Source organism: Asterias amurensis, chromosome 17 (assembly GCF_032118995.1).
Source record: "Asterias amurensis chromosome 17, ASM3211899v1".
NCBI lineage: Eukaryota > Metazoa > Echinodermata > Asteroidea > Forcipulatida > Asteriidae > Asterias > Asterias amurensis.
The window spans coordinates 896558-914443 of NC_092664.1; the positions used below are offsets into that span (position 1 = coordinate 896558).

General features: G+C 40.3%; 1 protein-coding gene and 1 pseudogene across 1 annotated transcript in view; one reads left to right on the top strand and one right to left on the bottom strand.

Annotated features, from left to right (window-relative positions):
- Positions 1-17886, bottom strand: part of LOC139950052 (uncharacterized) — an 89781-nt gene that overhangs the window by 8405 nt on the left and 63490 nt on the right. Inside the window, exon 6 of the mRNA XM_071948682.1 lies at positions 16929-17087. Coding sequence (XP_071804783.1) covers positions 16929-17087 — 159 coding nt within the window. The remainder of the gene's footprint in view (positions 1-16928; positions 17088-17886) is intronic.
- On the top strand, positions 8204-9114 carry LOC139950188 (uncharacterized; annotated as a pseudogene).

A 17886-nucleotide genomic window follows, 5' to 3' on the forward strand; every position in this document is an offset into this window, starting at 1 on the left:
TTCTTAAATGTACAAAGCTACACAAACTACTGGTAAAACCAACTACTTATAGAACGATACGAAAATCAAATTGGCAAATGGCAATAAACAGGAAGTTTGATGATTATGCTTGGCATTTAGTTAGTACATAGCAATACAAAAGCCTCCCATTTGGATTAAATGTGTCTAAGTTGTTATTCTTAAAGGGACACACTGGCCGAATTGGGCTATTTGGGCTACAAAATAGACTAAGAAATGAATTCAACGGTCTACCAGGAATGAAGAAGAACAGTCCTTTAAAAAAATCATCAAATTTTGCCGTTTTTGAGCATTTTAAAACAAAAACTTATGTCGCGTGATTGTTCCAACCAAAAAGTGGTACAAACAATCACGTGACCTTCCGGGCTAGTTTTACTTCCAGCCGTCAAAAAGTGACTTACCAAACCAAATTTAAATCTTTTTTTTTCACAAAATTATTAACGAGTAATTATCGAAAAAGATCATGTGTTCAAAATATCGCTACAAAATGTAAAATGGTGAAATATCTAACTTAAGATTCGCATTCAAAGAGTCCGTGTAACGGAAGCTTGTTCTATGGCCCACGGCGTGAAGCAATTGGAACGTAAGCCTAGGGGCATACCACGTATCGCACATGCAGGGTCTCGCGGGGGGCTGGAGGTGTAATCCCGGGCGCTATGAACTCCCAGCTTGCGGGTCTCGCCGTGAGCTTGGGAGGGGCTGGGAGTAAATGTTTGTCATCGTGGGTTTGTCAGTCGGTACACCTCGTGTTGAATCCACTATTTCTTATGATCGCAACGTTACAATACTATGCTGTTTTGTTTCATGGCTCCTAATTTCTTTTTGCTAGGAGTTTTCAGGTAACAATAAAAAAAGATTGAAAAAGATTGTATAAAAGGTTGAAAAAAAATGATTAAAAAAAATTCTCTCAAAGCACAATTTTGTCAAAAAATATTTTTTTATTCTGTGAATGAAGTGTTATTTTGAGATTAATGAGGTATTATTTGGTCATGTTCCAAGCTACGCAGCTACTTAGCTACGCTTACGTTCCCTCAAGTTACGCTATAATATCAAAAGGTACGTTTTCAAGCCGAGTCAAGCTACCCTTACGTTCCATATGCAGCTACATTTACATTCCAAGATATCCAGCTACGCTTACCTTCCAAGATATGATGTTCCAAGCTACGCTTCAGTTTTTGCTTACGTTCCTTCTCAAGTTACGCTATAATTACAAAAGGTACGCTTTTAATCCTGCGTCAAGTTACGCATACGTTCCATACGCAGCTACATTTACGTTCCAAGATACTCAGCTACGCTTAGGCACCTTGTCAAAACTATCCCCGGGAAAACACAGGGATATTCTAACCCGGGGACGTTTTTCCTCTCGGTCCAATTAGTATAGCTTTCAAATTCATAACGGGATTATTCCGGGACACTTCACTGACAGCTGAGCTGTATGTTTACATTCTTTAAGATTAGCCCCAAGCACTCAGATCGTTATCTACTGGAAGCCTTGTTTGCGGTCACCACTGAGGGAGGTCACCTGCTTGTGGTTTTCTCAACCAGATAAAGCCAACACTGGGATATGAACTGGGATCTACACAAGTACACTAGTTTTTATGCAGTTATCATTTAGCATTTTGGTAAATCCTGGTTGACATAATGAAAACAATTCTCTCAAAACATTGTATAAGAACTATATGCGTGATGAAAACACTTTCATAATTTGCAGAGTTGGTTTGTTTTGTACTTTTTTGTTACTGATTTGTTACGTGTAAACATTAACTAACTTGGATTTAACTTTGAGTTTTATTTGCAGCGTTTTTGTTTTGTTTAAAATCCTACACACTTCGGACACAGTTCACATTTCTAACCATTTAACAAAACAAATTCCCACATAAGTAATAGTCTCACATATTTTTACCTGACAGTACTTCAAACAACATTACATTTTTTTTTGTGGTACTGTACCTTTTTATATCCATTGTACTTGATTCTACTGTGGTTTCTTTCACGTTTATTTTAAAAAGTCAGCCGCCCCTAAAAAACGAACGCAACCTCCCCACACCCCGCCACCTTTCAATGATTTAGACGCCCTATCGATCATTTAACAGTGTTGAATGAAAGCAACTTCAAACATTTTTTTAATACTATTAAATGCTTCTCTATTATAAACATATAAATCGAAAAGTTAAGCTTCCAATGAGCATGCAACTATTTCAGACCGGTCTGCAATACTAGTATTTTTCAAAAGCAACTCTAGTGTATTCCATGCAGGGACTGATTATATTTTCCCGCAAGAAAAACGACGCTAAATTAATAAAAAATCACCGGCGACGACTAACGCTTTCTTCTGCGATTTCATATACTTGTTTACACCGCTCTGGCAGTAGGGCAAAATCGACCAATGAAAACAATTCTTATGCGCTATGTGGACATTCAACAGCCTATGGAAACACTCGTCTCTGGGACTGTGGCTTCTCCCACACAGACACACATACGCATTGTAGGCCTACATGTATGTACACAACTGGTGTGGACGAACTGCATGGTGACATACATGTACATGTAAAGTTGTCACACACGTGTAAAGTTGTCACACTCCCTGTTTTTACTCTGAGCATGGACGGTGACTTGGGATTTTATAACTAAACTCTTATGTTTTCTACTTGCAAAGTAAGAACAAACAGTTGTTTATTATATTAAAAAATCATTAAAACTGTTGCTTTTTGGCATATATGAACTGGATAAATGCAAGAACTTTGACCTATTGTTTTAATCGTGTGAAGGAATATCGCTACACTATTGAGTCCTGCTATTAATGCTGCACAACTTTTGCGACGATCGTAGTACGTAACCCTCCCTCTCAAACTAAATATCATAGGTTCAAAAACAATCAACGTGTAGTTCATATGTTGTTCCATGGAGGTGGGTTGTCCTAACAAAGGTTTTCCATGCAGTCTTCTTCCATGATGGGTAAAAAAAAACCTTCACGTGAGTAAAAATGTTGTGCCACGATGATGCCTAATCAAACAACTTTATTCATGATGGTTTTTTCACAATAAGGGATCAATTGTAATACAAGTTATTTAAACACCATCCTAGCATACCAAAAACTAGCAGCACAGATTGATGTTTGGAACATTATTGTTTTGGCAAAGGTTATTTAAAAATCACAGTTGATAGATTTCAAGCCCTGTGCTGCTGAAAAGCCCTGGAGGGTGTGAGATCTTATCAGCGCCAAACCGCAGAAAGCTCAGCAGGGGAGTATAAACAAAGACCAGGACAGAGTGGCCCACCACCGGGAGACAGCCGACCGGGAGAGAAACTAAATAACAATTCATCCCGCCTGAAAACCACGACCGGGACAGACATCCCTGAATATTCCCGGGGATAGTTTTGACAAGGTGCCTTACGTTCCAAGATATGCTTACGTTCCAAAACATAAGGTTACCAAGCTACACAGCTTCTCAGCTATGCTTATATTACAAGATACTCTTTTGTTCCAAGATATGCTTACATTCCAAAACATAAGGTTACCAAGCTACACAGCTTCTCAGCTATGCTTATATTACAAGATACTCTTACGTTTCTTCAAGTTATGCTATAATAACAAAAGGTACGCTTTCAATCCAAGATATGACGTTCCAAGCTACGCTTACATTCCAAGTTTTTGCCTACGTTCCTTCTCAAGTTACGCTATAATTACAAAAGGTACGCTTTCAATCCTGAGTCAAGTTACGCTTACGTTCCATACGCAGCTACCTTTACGTTCCAAGATACCCAGCTACGCTTACGTTCCAAGATATGCTTACTTTCCAAAAGATATGGCTACGTTCCAAGCTACGCAGCTACTCAGCTACGCTTATACAATCCACATACATCTTTTAGGTTTGTTACGCTAAAATCAAAAATTACGCTTTCAATCCCGAGTCAAGCTAGGCTTCTGTTTCAAGATTTGCAGCTACGCTTACGTTTCAAAATACATTCTCTCAAAGACGTTTTTGAATCCCTCATGATGCTGGTTGTTTATAATTTATGGATAGACTGGATCCTTATGCTGCGTCGTAGTAAAACGTTGCTATATAAACAAAGCACCAGTCTACTTACAACATTGTGCGACAATGTCACGAAGATTTGACAGTTGCAACGGCTGGAAACACGACACGCTGGCCTTTTGCCGCTTTTGTTTTTTTTAATCATTTATCGCTAATAACGTGACATTTTGATGATTTTTTTTTACAGCAACCATCAATAAAAACATTATTTATGATTCTACAGCCCTAAATTGCATAAACGGTGAGCCGGTGTGTCCCTTTAACAAAGATCAGTTTTTCCATACCAAAATAATGATTTATTATTTTTTTTATTAGAATAAACGTGGGCTTTCTGTCATTCATCTTCATGAAATATATATGAAAACAGCAAAGAGAACTAAATAAAGAACAGACTATTTTCTACTAAGGACATTAATATCAAAGGTCAGAGAATTAGTCGACCAGTGTTTTATCTGGCGCCAAATATACAGAGTCACCTTACAAGTACAAAATAAGTGGACTAGTGTCTCTTCTTCCAATTTACAAAAGGTACACAGATTAGAATCCTTCCGACCAATTTTAGAAAGAAAGGAATTTACACCCAGAATTCTATGCACCAATCTAAACTGGAATCAACGTAGCTTAGTGTCACATGTACAATTAAAGGGTAAACCACAGAATTGAAATGTGCCATTTTGGAGTCGGAAAATCACACAAATTTTGTCTTCCCATTTGTCATAATAAACTTGTGCACAACTTTTTTGCTGGAAGTGAAAACACTGTACAGAGGGGTGGAGCCCTTTTTGTCCATCAACAAAGTCTCAAAATGAAACGGTAAAAAAGGGCGAGCAATTTCTGAAGTTTCTCTATTCAGTACATTACGGAAGGAATGTTTAATTGCAATAACCACGCCCCCGTACTCTAAAAAAAATTGTTCTGACCCTGAATTTCCTTTGAAAGGCCAAAAGAGAAAGAGCCACACCTTACGAGTCAAAAATGTCACACCCTTTTTGTTACCGACCATAATATTCTGACTATGCCATAACACATTTTTCAAAACGTCAATTTGACTGCCAGGTACATGACATTTAACAAAGCTGCACCAAGCATTAAGAACATCAATCCAAAAATGGTTTTGATTGGCAGCCCCAACAATGCCTGGTGGCCTCCCTCGAATGCTAAAGAATAATAAATATTTGAAATCTCTGAAAATAGAGTGACCCAACCCAAGTGATCTGAGTTTAGAAATCTGCGGATCCAGGTGACCTTAAGGGCTTTTATATACCAATGCATGTCAATCATTTTAACTCCTTCATGACTATAGCTTTGAATCATCTGGTTCCTGGACACACGGTCATTCCTTCTCCACAGTGTAAAGTTATAAAAGATACAGTCCAATTCTTTGATAACATTGCCAGGCGGGTTGGGGAGAGTTAAAATAAGAAAAGTAAGCTTAGATAAAAGGAGCGACTAGGTTACAGTAACTCTCCCCAGCACCGTAAGGTTATGTTTAGACCACTGCTCAATTAAACTCTTAATAGAAGAAATGACCAATAGTGTAATTCAAATTCACCATTCTTAGTGTTAAAGTCTATACCAAGGGCTCTGAAAGAGTTTTCAGCCAAAACCCAGTTGACTTTGATGTGCTCACAAATCCCTTTCTTACGCCCTTTGTTGCTACCAATCCAAACCGCATTTGTTTTGTCAATGTTGACTTTTAAGCCCGACATTCTAGCAAAGGCCGCAAGTATTTCAAAGGACTTTTGAAAGGAGCCTTCTGAGCCATCTAAAAAAGAACTGTGTCATCGGCATACTGGGAAAGTCTGAATTCACAACCGCTACCTTTTTTCAATTTTGTCTACTGTTTTTTATCAGAAATGGGGTTGATTTACTCTGGGTCCGCCTGATGCTTATTATTTTGTATTTTATTCTGTGTGATATGATTGTTTGTATTGCAATGTTTTTACTAATTTCTTGCTACTTTTTTAACTGTTGTGTATTTTAAACCATATTGCTATTTTATTGATGTTTTTTAATCCTGCATTTTAATGTTTTTCTTAACTGTACAGCGCTTTGAAACAGTGTTAAAGCGCTTTATAAATGCATTTAAGTTAAGTTAAGTTAAGTTAGCCATTATGCCTTTAAGCACTTTGTATTTTCGGATCAACATTCCAAACACTTCTGCACATAAAAGGAATAGGTAGGGGCTCAAAACCATCACCCTGTCTACAACCTCTTTCAATCTTAAAAGATTCGGAAAGAAAATCACTCACCAGAACTGAAGCCTTCGCCCCACTCTAAAAAAACTCTAAACCATTTCTTAATTGCAGGGCCGAAATTAAATTGTTCAAGAACCTTCAAAACGAAACTGTGTGAAACTTAATAAAAGGCTTTCTCAAAATCAAATAACAAAAACATACCGGGAATATTATTGTTTTCTGTAAAATTAAGCAAGTCATACATCAGCCTATTATTTTCTCTAATACAGCGGCCACTTAGAAAACTATTTGTTCTACCCTGAGTAGTATGCATAATTTAAAGAACGCAAAAGGTACCATGCAATATCAGAAAAGAAAAACTTATAAAATTCGAAGCTGAAACCATCCGAACCTGGAGATTTGTTATTTTTGCTCCCCTTTAGGCCATTTAGGAGTTCACCGTATGACAAAGGACCTTCCAAACTCTCCCGCTGTTTATCTGAGAGAACTGAAACTCCATTAAAAATGGAGCACAAATTGCTGTCGTTCAAGTTTTCAGCCACGGAATAAAGTTTTTTTATAGAAAAGCCTCATGCAGGATTTCACAAGAGGACCTACACTGTAGCATATGTGTTGTCATCTCTGACAACAGAACTGATAGTTTTGTTAATCATCCCCGGTGTGACTTTTCCCCAGATCCCTTTTGTAAAGTCCTCGGTTATCAATAGCAGACATTCTTGCAAAGAGATTACATGACCGCTTCGGAATTAGGAGCAAAGCCTATGACTAGCTGAATTCTTTTCTGCGTGGTAGAACACAAAGGGTGTCAATAGGGTTATTGTTGTCAAGGCGGCAGACTCTCCAATTTGGAGTGCCACAAGGTTCTGTTCTGGGACTGGTTTTGTTTTCTCCTTACATGGATCCACTCGAGGACATGGATCCACTCGAGGACATTATCACCCGCAATGGTCTCAATTGTGTAATTTATGCTGATGATTGTCAGCTTTACATTTCTTGTGGCTCTCGTTCTAATTTTTCTTGTGTGACTCAAATTGAGTCCTGCGTTGACGAAATTCGTTGCTGGATGCGAACAAATAAGCTTGCCTTAAACAATAGCAAGACTAAAATCTTGTGGTTTTCTTCACGCTTCAAAGATTCCAGTTTGCGGGACGTGAAGACAGATGTGCGAATCGGTGATGTCCGTATTATGGCCTCTGATACGGTTCGTGATCTAGGGGTGGTACTTGACTCGAGTGGCACCATGAATGCTCATATATCTAATGTGTGTAGGGTTGCATCTCACTCCCTCTGGCGGATTGGTAGATTAAGGAAATATTTGGACCAATCTAGTACTGAAAAACTTATACATGCCTTTGTTACATCCCGGTTAGATTATTTCAATAGCTTATACTTTGGTTTATACAATTATCAATTTCAGAAATTACAACATATTCAAAAGCTGCATACAGCCTGTCTTGTCATTAGGAAACGGTTTGATTGTCATTCAGATATAACACCAGTTCTTTTTGAATTACACTGGCTTCCAGTCAAAGTTCGTGATGAGTATAAAATCGTCTGAGTTATTTTTAAACTTATTCATCATGGTAAATCGGCCCCTCGCTATCTGTCAGAATTAATTTCAATTTACGTTCCTCATATTCAAACTAGAAGTTGTGTTGGTGTCAAACTTAATTTTTCCTTAGTTGGCCCAAGGCCTAGCAAATCTTATGGGGATCGGGCTTTTTCTATTTATGCTCCCACCCTTTGGAATAATTTACCCGTTCATTTGAGGATTATCACCAACTTTGATAATTTTAAAACCCACCTCAAAACATTTCTTTTTAAAGACATTATCTCTGACTCTTTACATTTGTTCTTTTTCATTGCCTTTTATATGGTGTTATCGTGAACAAGAACTGCTGACTAAGTTTTCAACAATGAGGAGAAAGTGCTGCATTCCATTTGACATCCATGGAAACCGAGACATCCGATTCATTACCTTTCCTTGATGTACTCATTTCCAAGAGGACTGATGGTTCTCTAGCACACTCCGTGTACAGAAAACCCACCCATACAGACCGCTACCTCAACGCTCGGTCATTTCATCCTCCTTCTGTGAAAGCCTCAGTGAACCGGACCCTACTTCAAAGGGCACACATTATTTGTGATAAGGAACATTTACCTAATGAACTGGAGCACCTTAACACAGTGCTAAAAGCGAATGGGTATAGACCAAACAAACGAGAGTCCCTTTCAAAACACAACTCTCAGTCTGCACAATCCAAAGATATGCCCATTGCGGTCCTTCAGTACATTGGTCAAACCTCACACAAAATTCAACGGATCCTCCGTGAGGCAGAAATCAAGTTCTACTACCGAACTCGCAACAAGTTGGAAACGAAGCTACACACTCACATACATGTAGACAAGCATGACTCTAGCAGTCAGGCAGGGGTCTATCGAATTCCTTGTACTTGTGGTAAAGTGTACATTGGCGAGACCGGTAGAGACCTAACTACCAGGCTTAAAGAACATAAAGCACACGGCCGCAGAAGGGAATATGACAAATCTGCCATTGTCAAACACTCCACCGATTTAGACCATGTCATAGATTGGAACAGGCTCGAATCATAGCACCTGAGAGACATTGGTATACAAGGCGTATAAGGGAAGCTATCGAAATACACAGACACGACACTGTGCCACAAGATATCGGTTATTTCATCAGCAGCATTTGACATACTATCCTACCACCCTCCTCCTCTAACAATCCCCAACCTACTGACACGCCTCACTACACCCGAGGGGTTTCTCACACAATGGGCAACCCTAACAATAGCCCTGAGCCCGCCAACCACAGAACCAATCAGAGCATTGATTGACCTGCAGTGGATCCACTGAACCCCTATAAACCAGCCCACTCTTCTCTTACCTCTTCAGTCTCCTGACGATGGCTAGAGCAAGCTAGTCGAAACGTTGAGACCAATTCAGAACTGACTCCGCGGCAGTACAGTTAATTACGATCCTATAAGCTAAAGTAGTAGTCCAGTCTAATTTCTATACCATCCGCCCTGGTACAGTCGACTCCCGTTAATACGAGGTCCGCCGGACTGGCCCATTTTCCTCGTATTATCCGAACCTCGTTGTATCCGATCGCGGTAATAATCAATGGCCGCACGTGTACACAGATGCATGGCGGAGCTGCAATGAACTACTGTGTGCATAGAGTGTGTGATGTACTGCACAAACAAGCACAAAATTAGGCTTAAAAAACTGTTTTAATTAAGTTAGTTTAGTTTTAAATTCAATTTTAAAATCAATTTACATTTTACAAGATTGAAAAAATGTGTGAGATTTTAACTTGCGTTCTTGTTTTGGGAGGTTTCCCTTGCAAAACTTTGGTCGCCGGCAGTTTAATGCCAATGCAACAAATAGAGTCTTGGTTTTCATCGGTAACCACCTGTGTAATGTTGGATGGTTCATTGCTACTACGAGATACCAGGGAAAATCTTGCTGCTGCAATCATATTGCACACACTGTGAAAAACTTCGCCCGTAGCAGTCAATAAAATAAAAGCTGGATTTTCATTGGTAACCACTAGTGTAATAATAGATGGTTCATTGCTACCGCGAGATACCAGGGAAGATCTTGCTGTTCCGTGTTTTTTCATACTGTTCATGCATCTGTGTGCACGTGCAATACACCCAGTCGCAGCAAGCAGTTAACAAAAAATAGAATCTTGATTTTCATTGGTAAACACCTGTGTCATGTTAGATGGTTCATTGCCAATGAGGGATACCAGGTAAAAACTTGCTTTTGCATTCAATAATATTGATCACGCAACTAGTTTTGCTTGTAAGTTGCGGGTTTATTTTTTTCTGAAAATGCATAATGCGCTTATAAACTCAGTGGATCAGTATCTTTTGTAAAGATTTCTCCATTGTTTGAACCATGCAAACCTACCAATCCCACCATTGTCTGGAATTAACAATCTTGCTTGCTGACTCGTGACTCCCGGTTTCGGATTAGTGTTGCTAGTGTAGCGTCCACTTACACCTCTATTGTATATCCTAAAAGCCACAAATAACGACTTGACAGGCTGCACAGGTATTTCCTTTGTGGTTTTTGAATTGTTCTCGTTATAAAAGGGTTTTTAACAATGTTTTGCTCGTAATGGGTCGCCCAAAGTACCTCGTAATAACCGTGTTCTCGCTACTACCGTGCTCGTATAGTCAGTATTTTAATGCATTGAAACACGCATGGGGCAGTTCGGGACCGGCAAAAAACCTCATAGTAACCGGAACCTCGTAATATGCGAGCTCGTAATAACGGGAGTCGATAGTTAAAAAGCAGGACAGTTCTTTTCAGAACTGAGAAGTCTCCCGAACCTCCGATTATCTACTCCGCGGCAGTAGAATAAAGCAAGACAGTTCCCTAAGAACAACTCTACCTGGCAAGTAGATTCACACATGGTGTTACCGCAAACCAAATATACATTGACACCTCACCATGCAATGCCTCAAATCCTATATACATTTGACACTCAACGCAAACCGAGGACTAAATCTCTTGCTGTACTGTGAGTGTCTCATAAAACTCAAAAAAGGGATACAAATGATGTGGTAGTAGAGAATATAATGTAGATGATGATACATATACCGTAATTTTCAGATTATAAACCACGCGGCGTATAAACCGCACTTCCCCAAAATATACAAAAAAATGTTAAGGTGTCGGCGTATAAACCGCGATCAAAATTTAAAAAAACATGAAAAAACTAACTGTGAGCAGCTGCAGTACACCTGAAAAGGACACTTCTTTTGTGGAAATAGATGTTAATAATGCATTGGCCAACCTAGATGAATCGCCAATAAAAACAGCATGTCTAGCCCCATCTAGTAGGAAATCTAAAGGAAAACAAAAGTTACACTCTGCAACAAAGAAACTGAAAAGAAAAATTGAAGTAACTTATGATGTTCCACTGGACAGCACGGATTGTGAAGGAGAAACAGACTTGCAGGATTTAAAACTGTATCGGTCAATGATGGAGGAATCTAAGGAGAAATTTAGGAAGTCAGACTCATACACTCACCGTGTACAGATATTGACTTTGTCCCCATTTACCACAATAGAAAGAACAATGCAGAAATTTGGTGCCACTAACTACTTGGTTAAGAAAAGTCGAGCTGTGAAAAAAAAAAAATGTACTCATGGACTATGTGATAAAAACAAAGGATAAGCGTTGTCGCCAGATCTAAAAGCTGATATTTCTGCATTTTATGAAACAGATGAAAATAGTCGAATGTGTCCTGGCATGAAAGAGACTGTGACAGAAACAAAAACGGTGAATCTGTAAAGCATCAGTAGCGCCTTCAGATAAGAAGGTTGGTTTTTCAACATTTGCCAAGCTGCGACCAAAGTGGTGTGTTTTGGCTGGGGCCTCTGGGACATTCTGTGTGCGTGTGCAAGTACCACCAAAACCCTAAACTAAAGGTGGAAGCTTGTCTGAAATGTGATGTCCATGAACTCTTCAGATACTGTGTACATGTATGTTCAGATGAAAGTGAAGCATGCATGATGGGTCTATGCAAGGAGTGCCAAAGGCGTCAGGGGGTCATTGACTACCTGAGCCAGAGTGATGATCTAAAAATTATAGAGGAGATCACTTACAAGCAGTGGGTTAGTACAGACCGGACAACGTTGGTAACAATCGTAGAATCAAAGGAAGATTTCATTGAGAACTTATCCACGCAGATAGAAAAATTGACCCGCCATGCTAACACAGCAAAAGCCCAAAGTTTGTATATGAAAACTGTAAAAGCATCAATGACTCCTTTGCAAGAAATCATAGTTCAGGGGGATTTTGCTGAGAACTTTTCATATGTTGTCCAAGATGAAATCCCAAGTTCTCATTGTGAAAATAAACAAGACACCTTGCACCCATTTATCGCTTACAACAGGAAAGAAGATGGCACTCTAGAACACATTAAAAACATTAAACTATGGTTATGATCTACATGTAATAGACACACTGAATGCCATTTTCAATATTTAACTTATTGCTTCCTAAAATATCTATAAATTTCAAAATGTGCTCACTGCTCATATAGGCCTAGATTGTGCTACCTGTTTGCATACGCCTTGCATGGTATGTAATGTACTACATGTACATGTACATGTATAAGCATACATGTAGGAATATCACATTTTTGGTCAATATGGCAACTTTGGGAAGAGCTGGAAAGAAAACCAAAAGTATTATATCTCTGAATTTTTTATACTGTAGAGAAGACATATGGAGGTAAATTAGTTCATCTCCAGATCACCTAATCCACAAGGTCAAATTTAAGGTCAAAAGGTCATTGACCCTCAACATGTTCTGACATGAAATATATTGGCAGATTACGATTGCTTATGCGATCCCCTTTCCAAAAATACCCAATTTTACCCTGTGGTTACTGAATTATGGTCTTTGAATATTGGCGATGCCACGCATTTTGACCGAAATCGACAAGAAAGAGCATGCCGTAGCGCGAAAACCATTTATAGGATCGAGCTAAAATTTTAAATTTGAGCTTGTTGAGCCAAAATTACTCCATAAACCAAATTTGAGCAAATTTCAAGAGGGTAGGGTTTAAAATTGCCCTTTTGGGGGGGGGGTGATTTGACACGGAATGACCCTTCTGTCGTTTCGACTATTCTTCCAGACAGCTCTGTCCATTCCTCCACGGACAGTAGTAGTCCAACCCAGCTGTGCTGTGTAGACGCTTGACTACTGTCTTGAGCTCTCGGTCGAGCACCACTGGTAGAGTGATACGAGGGCAGTGAGCTGCAAGACGTGTCAAAAGAGTTGCCAGCGTGCTTTGAGGACCTTGATGTGGACCGGTCCAATTTTGCGGCAAAGGTAGAGTGCCTTGTTGGAGATTCTATGTGGCCATTTTGGGTAAGGCCCCAGGTCCGCATGTTGTACAGTAATATAGGGAGCACAAATGCACAAAGAGGCGGATACAAAGACTCTCACTCATGTGGTGACGCCGCAACCAAAGTGTCTTCATCTGGTGGAAAGCTACAGTAGCTAAACTGCTTACGACGGGCGCCGTCCTCGCCGTCTCCCAACAGAGAGCCAAGCTTCTTCGTCATGCGCCGTTCCTCTTCTTCGCGGCAATCTAGACGTTTAACCGATGTGTGCTCAGTTTTGGTCATTGTCACTATAAGAAACCATTCGAGCAGACTCCTTGGTGCAACTTGTTCCACCCTGTCGATGAGTTCTCATGAGTAGCTTACGAAATTTACATCATCTGCAAATGCCACATCCAGAGGAAGACCACCGTCCCGGTTGCTTTGTGTTTGCAGCTTTTGACGAAGGTCACAAGAGCCGCTTCATGGTGTACCACAAACAACACTGGAGAAAGGCTGTCTCCCAGAGGTTCGCAATGGTGGTTTAAAAAAAAAGCGCAAGCACCACTCTGTAGTCATGGCTCCAACGATGATTCTGATAGCACTAGTCTAATAATGTGAAACTCATCAAGAAACCTAATGGTATCAAAGGCACGACTCATACCGATCCCAAGAATGTTGGCGCTTTTCTTGCAGCGTTAGGTCTTGGCGCACAGCCATTGGTAGCCAAAGACAACATCTGCTGTTTCGATCTCATCGAAATCCCCTTTGACCAGGGGCAAGAAATGCGTCCACCCTCTCGTAAATGCGTTTGAGGACTAACATAGAAAGTGTCTTTCGTAGTGCCGTCAGCAGGACGAAAGGTCTCAGACTAGACAGTTGGCCTTTAGGTTTCTGATGGAGAATGAGGATGCCTTGACCAATTGCTGTGCCTTCAGTGGTTGGTTAAAGGTGTCAGCTGTTGGTTGTGCCAAGTTGTCTGCGGCGTATTTGAGCAGTTCGCCAAGCATTGAGTCGCAGCCACAGGAACGACCATTGTAAAGTTTCTTCATAGCTTCCTTCACCTCTGCAGGCTGTACGGGGGTTTGCATTGGACTGCACTCTTTGAAAATGAGACATACACCCGTGGAAACATCACTCCAGAAATGGTCGCTGAAGTACACTGTATTAACTATTAATCAGTTTCAGTTACGTCATTTACGGTGTGGCCATGTTCGTTGTGAATCACAGGAGGGATGTAGGGTTTGCGGTAGAGTAGTCTCACTGCAGGGAACATCTGTGCACCATCAGGGAGGCATTCAACCACTGTCGTGAGCTTGTCTAGTCGTGCGAAGGCGTTAACTTCCGCATGGAGTGGAGGACGGTATTCCGTTCTTTTTTGAGTCGCTTTTTTGTAGCACCGGGTTGCATAGCGTCAATGCAGAGACAAAGATTTTGTTGTTTTGGAGACATTTGTTCTATCTTTCGACTGAAAAAAGTGTTAGTGTTTAGTTGTGCTGGGTACAGTGCTGATCGTGCTTTCTGCAAATTTCTTCTAGCCCAACAGGCTGTTTACTTTCCTGAAGGCAGCAAACTGCAACATTTCGGCTGGCAAGGTCAACTGCAAGATGTGCTCGCTCAGTTGGAACTAACAGACCCTGGGCGTTGAATGTGGCAATGGAGCTCCCCGGGGAAAAATGTCAAAACGAGATAGACATGTGGACATAAAATACTCTATGCATGGGAGTCAAACTGCACACCGAATATGCATAAAATAACAAACCTGTGAACATTTGGACTCGATTGGTCATCAAAGTTGCAAGACAATAATGAAAGAAAAAAAAACCTTGTTGCACAAGTTGTGTGCTTTCAGATGCCTAAACATGGCCTCTTTCTCAAAAACTACGTTACTTCGGTGGGAGCCGTTTCACGCAATGTGTGTACTATCAACAGCTCTCCCTTGCTTGTGACTAAGTAAGTTTTTATGACAACAACTATTTTGAGTAATTACCAATAGCGTCCAGTTCCTTTAAGGCGCCTTGTCAAAACCTCCCGGGCGTTCCTCCACGGAGAGTCTGCGGACTCGACAGCAAATACCGCCGTTGCTAAGGACCTCGGACAGTCCGCGGAAGAACGGTCGTGTGCGTTGAAGCGCAGCGAAGTTAATGAGCTATGCATGCCGGGCACTATTGTTGGTATAACAACAAGTCTCATGAACAAGTCTCCAGAACAATACATGTTGCGATCCAGTTTCCGAAGCCTAATTTGCAACATTTATGCTTGATACAAAAATATAGATTTCCGCAAGAAAAAAAAATTAATTAATAAGGAATCACCGCCGCCGCCGACTAACGTTTTCTTCCGTGATGTTGAATACAATTACATGCTGCTCTGGCAGTAGGGCAAAATCGACCAATGAAAACATTCGTTACGCGCTATATGGAAATTCAACAGCCAATTGAAACACGTGTCTCTGAGACTGTTGCTTCCTCCCCTCAGACATTGGACAAACCAGACTATCTGGTTGTTTTGACATGGACATAGTCGCACAGGTGTGTAGACTTGTTTGTTGGTGACGGTGACTTGGGATTTTATAAATATAAAAACTAATGTTTTCTGCTTGGAAAGTAAGAACGAACAGTTAAAATTGTCCCCTGGATACTCTGACCCACTTGAAACGGAGTTTGCACGTAGCCTGGAACTTTTGTCAGTCGAAGCCGGGAAAGAAAACCATTTTTGACATTCATGTTTTGGTTATGTAGGCCCAACCAAGTCTTAAAAATCACACATTGGAGGAAATGGCTTTTAGTTACACATCCGCCCTCACTTTGCTTTTTATTCTGCAAAGGTAAAACCATTGTTATCCACCTACGTTCCTCCGCGATTCCGCCGATCAGCTAATAAGCTGGACCTTACAATGGCCGACCGGTCACTCCGCGGAGCCGCCGGAATATTCATGTTTATTGACATGTAAATGAGCCGTGTGGCGGTGGATCTGCTCGGTTGCTACAGGTTCTTTTGTTACAAAAATACGCGGACTCCCGCAGAATGCACGCGGATTGGAACAGCTTGGAGGTTTTGACAGATGCCTAAGTGACGACTGTCCTACCTATTTAGATATGAGGCACTTGTAGCACCAACATCTTTGAATGTAGGACCCTAAACCAACAAGCATTTTAGCTCTTCTTGAAGTTACACTTGATTTGGTGAATGAAGAGGAGTGAGCCAAAGACTGACACAATCAAAGTCAGCTCTTTAGATCTAATGTTACCAATAAGGGAATCAATGTGTGGTTAAGAGGTTTTCAACTAATGGTTTAAACCCACCGAGGCCTGGTTCTTGATAATTTTACCGAGACGTAAATCTGTTTTGGTCAAAAAGTAAAATAAATGCAAAAATTATAATTGTTAAATTATTTCTTTCAACACAACACCCCTCCAGCTATGAAATGATAAGGCCCTTGGGTAAACAACTCCTTATAAGGGAATGCTGTGCGCATCGCGGGTATCGCATGATGTGGCACGACTGTTCCAGCTGTTGCTCTCGACCAATAGGAATGAAGAAACTGTCCTATAAGCACAGGTGCAAGCTCGCGTGTCACGCCCATGTTTCAACACTTTTTACTGGTGTTATATCATCCGTTCAAAGAACCCCTCGTGACGCCCTCTCAACCAATCAGAATGGATAAACTGTCTTTTGTATTTATGAATGCTGGTTTTGAGGTATATTCATGTACTTGTGTGTACCTTACTGCTGCAAGAGTCCCATTCCAGGAACAATTTGGTATTGTTGCAATTTGGGTTCTCAAAAAAATATTTACCTGGATAAACGAGAAAGTCACCACCAAATTTACAGCCTGAAGTGAGATAATAGCCTGTCTCCCATAGATCTTTGAATATCTTGTATCTCAGCATTTCTTGTGGTGTGCTAACCAGAAATGTTAAATCTGTCACATCCTGCCTTGGTGTGGTAGATGAGGCTATATCAAATATAAAGATGAAAAATTAAGAATGCAAATAAACAAAATGTGTAAAAATAATTTTTTGAAAAGGCACAAACATGTTTTAGAAAAAATGTTTTTATGATTGTACAGTTTGGATAAACCATTCGACTGATTAAAACAAAATAATTCTGTAAGTTTAGTTTTTATATACATTATCAGAGATGCCAAGGCCAGAGACCAGCTATGCGTGAGATTTTTCAAAGCTCACGACCCCCCCCCCCCTCCCCGCGGAAAAACCTTTCCAAATCGCCGCCCAACTTTTTGTTTCTTTCAATAAAATAAAAAAAATTGCAGAAATTAAATTGTGGACAAAAGGAAAATGACATCTTTCTTTTGCATGCTGTGATAAAATGAAATAATAAAGAACATTTATAGGGGGCCAAAATCCACCAAAATGAGGTGTTCAAGGCGCACAGGAGGGGGAACCACACACAGCAAGGAAAATAAGACAAATATACCAGTAACACATAGGCGATTATAGATTAAACAAAGTGGTTTTCAACTTAACCATTGAAAGTATTGATGTTAGTAATATTGCGGATTTGTAGAGGCAAGTCATTCCAGAGTGTGGGTCCAGCATGGGAAAAAAGACCTTTGCCCCATGACTTGCTACTCTTAGTAACTTGAAGCATGCATGTATTGGAAGATCGCGGAGATCGCACAGGAGTATAAGCTTTAACCAAAGAAATGTTATATATAGGAGCAGAACCATTGATGCAATGAAAGATAAGCAACAGAAGTTTGAAAGTAAGACGAGATTCAACTGGTAGCCAGT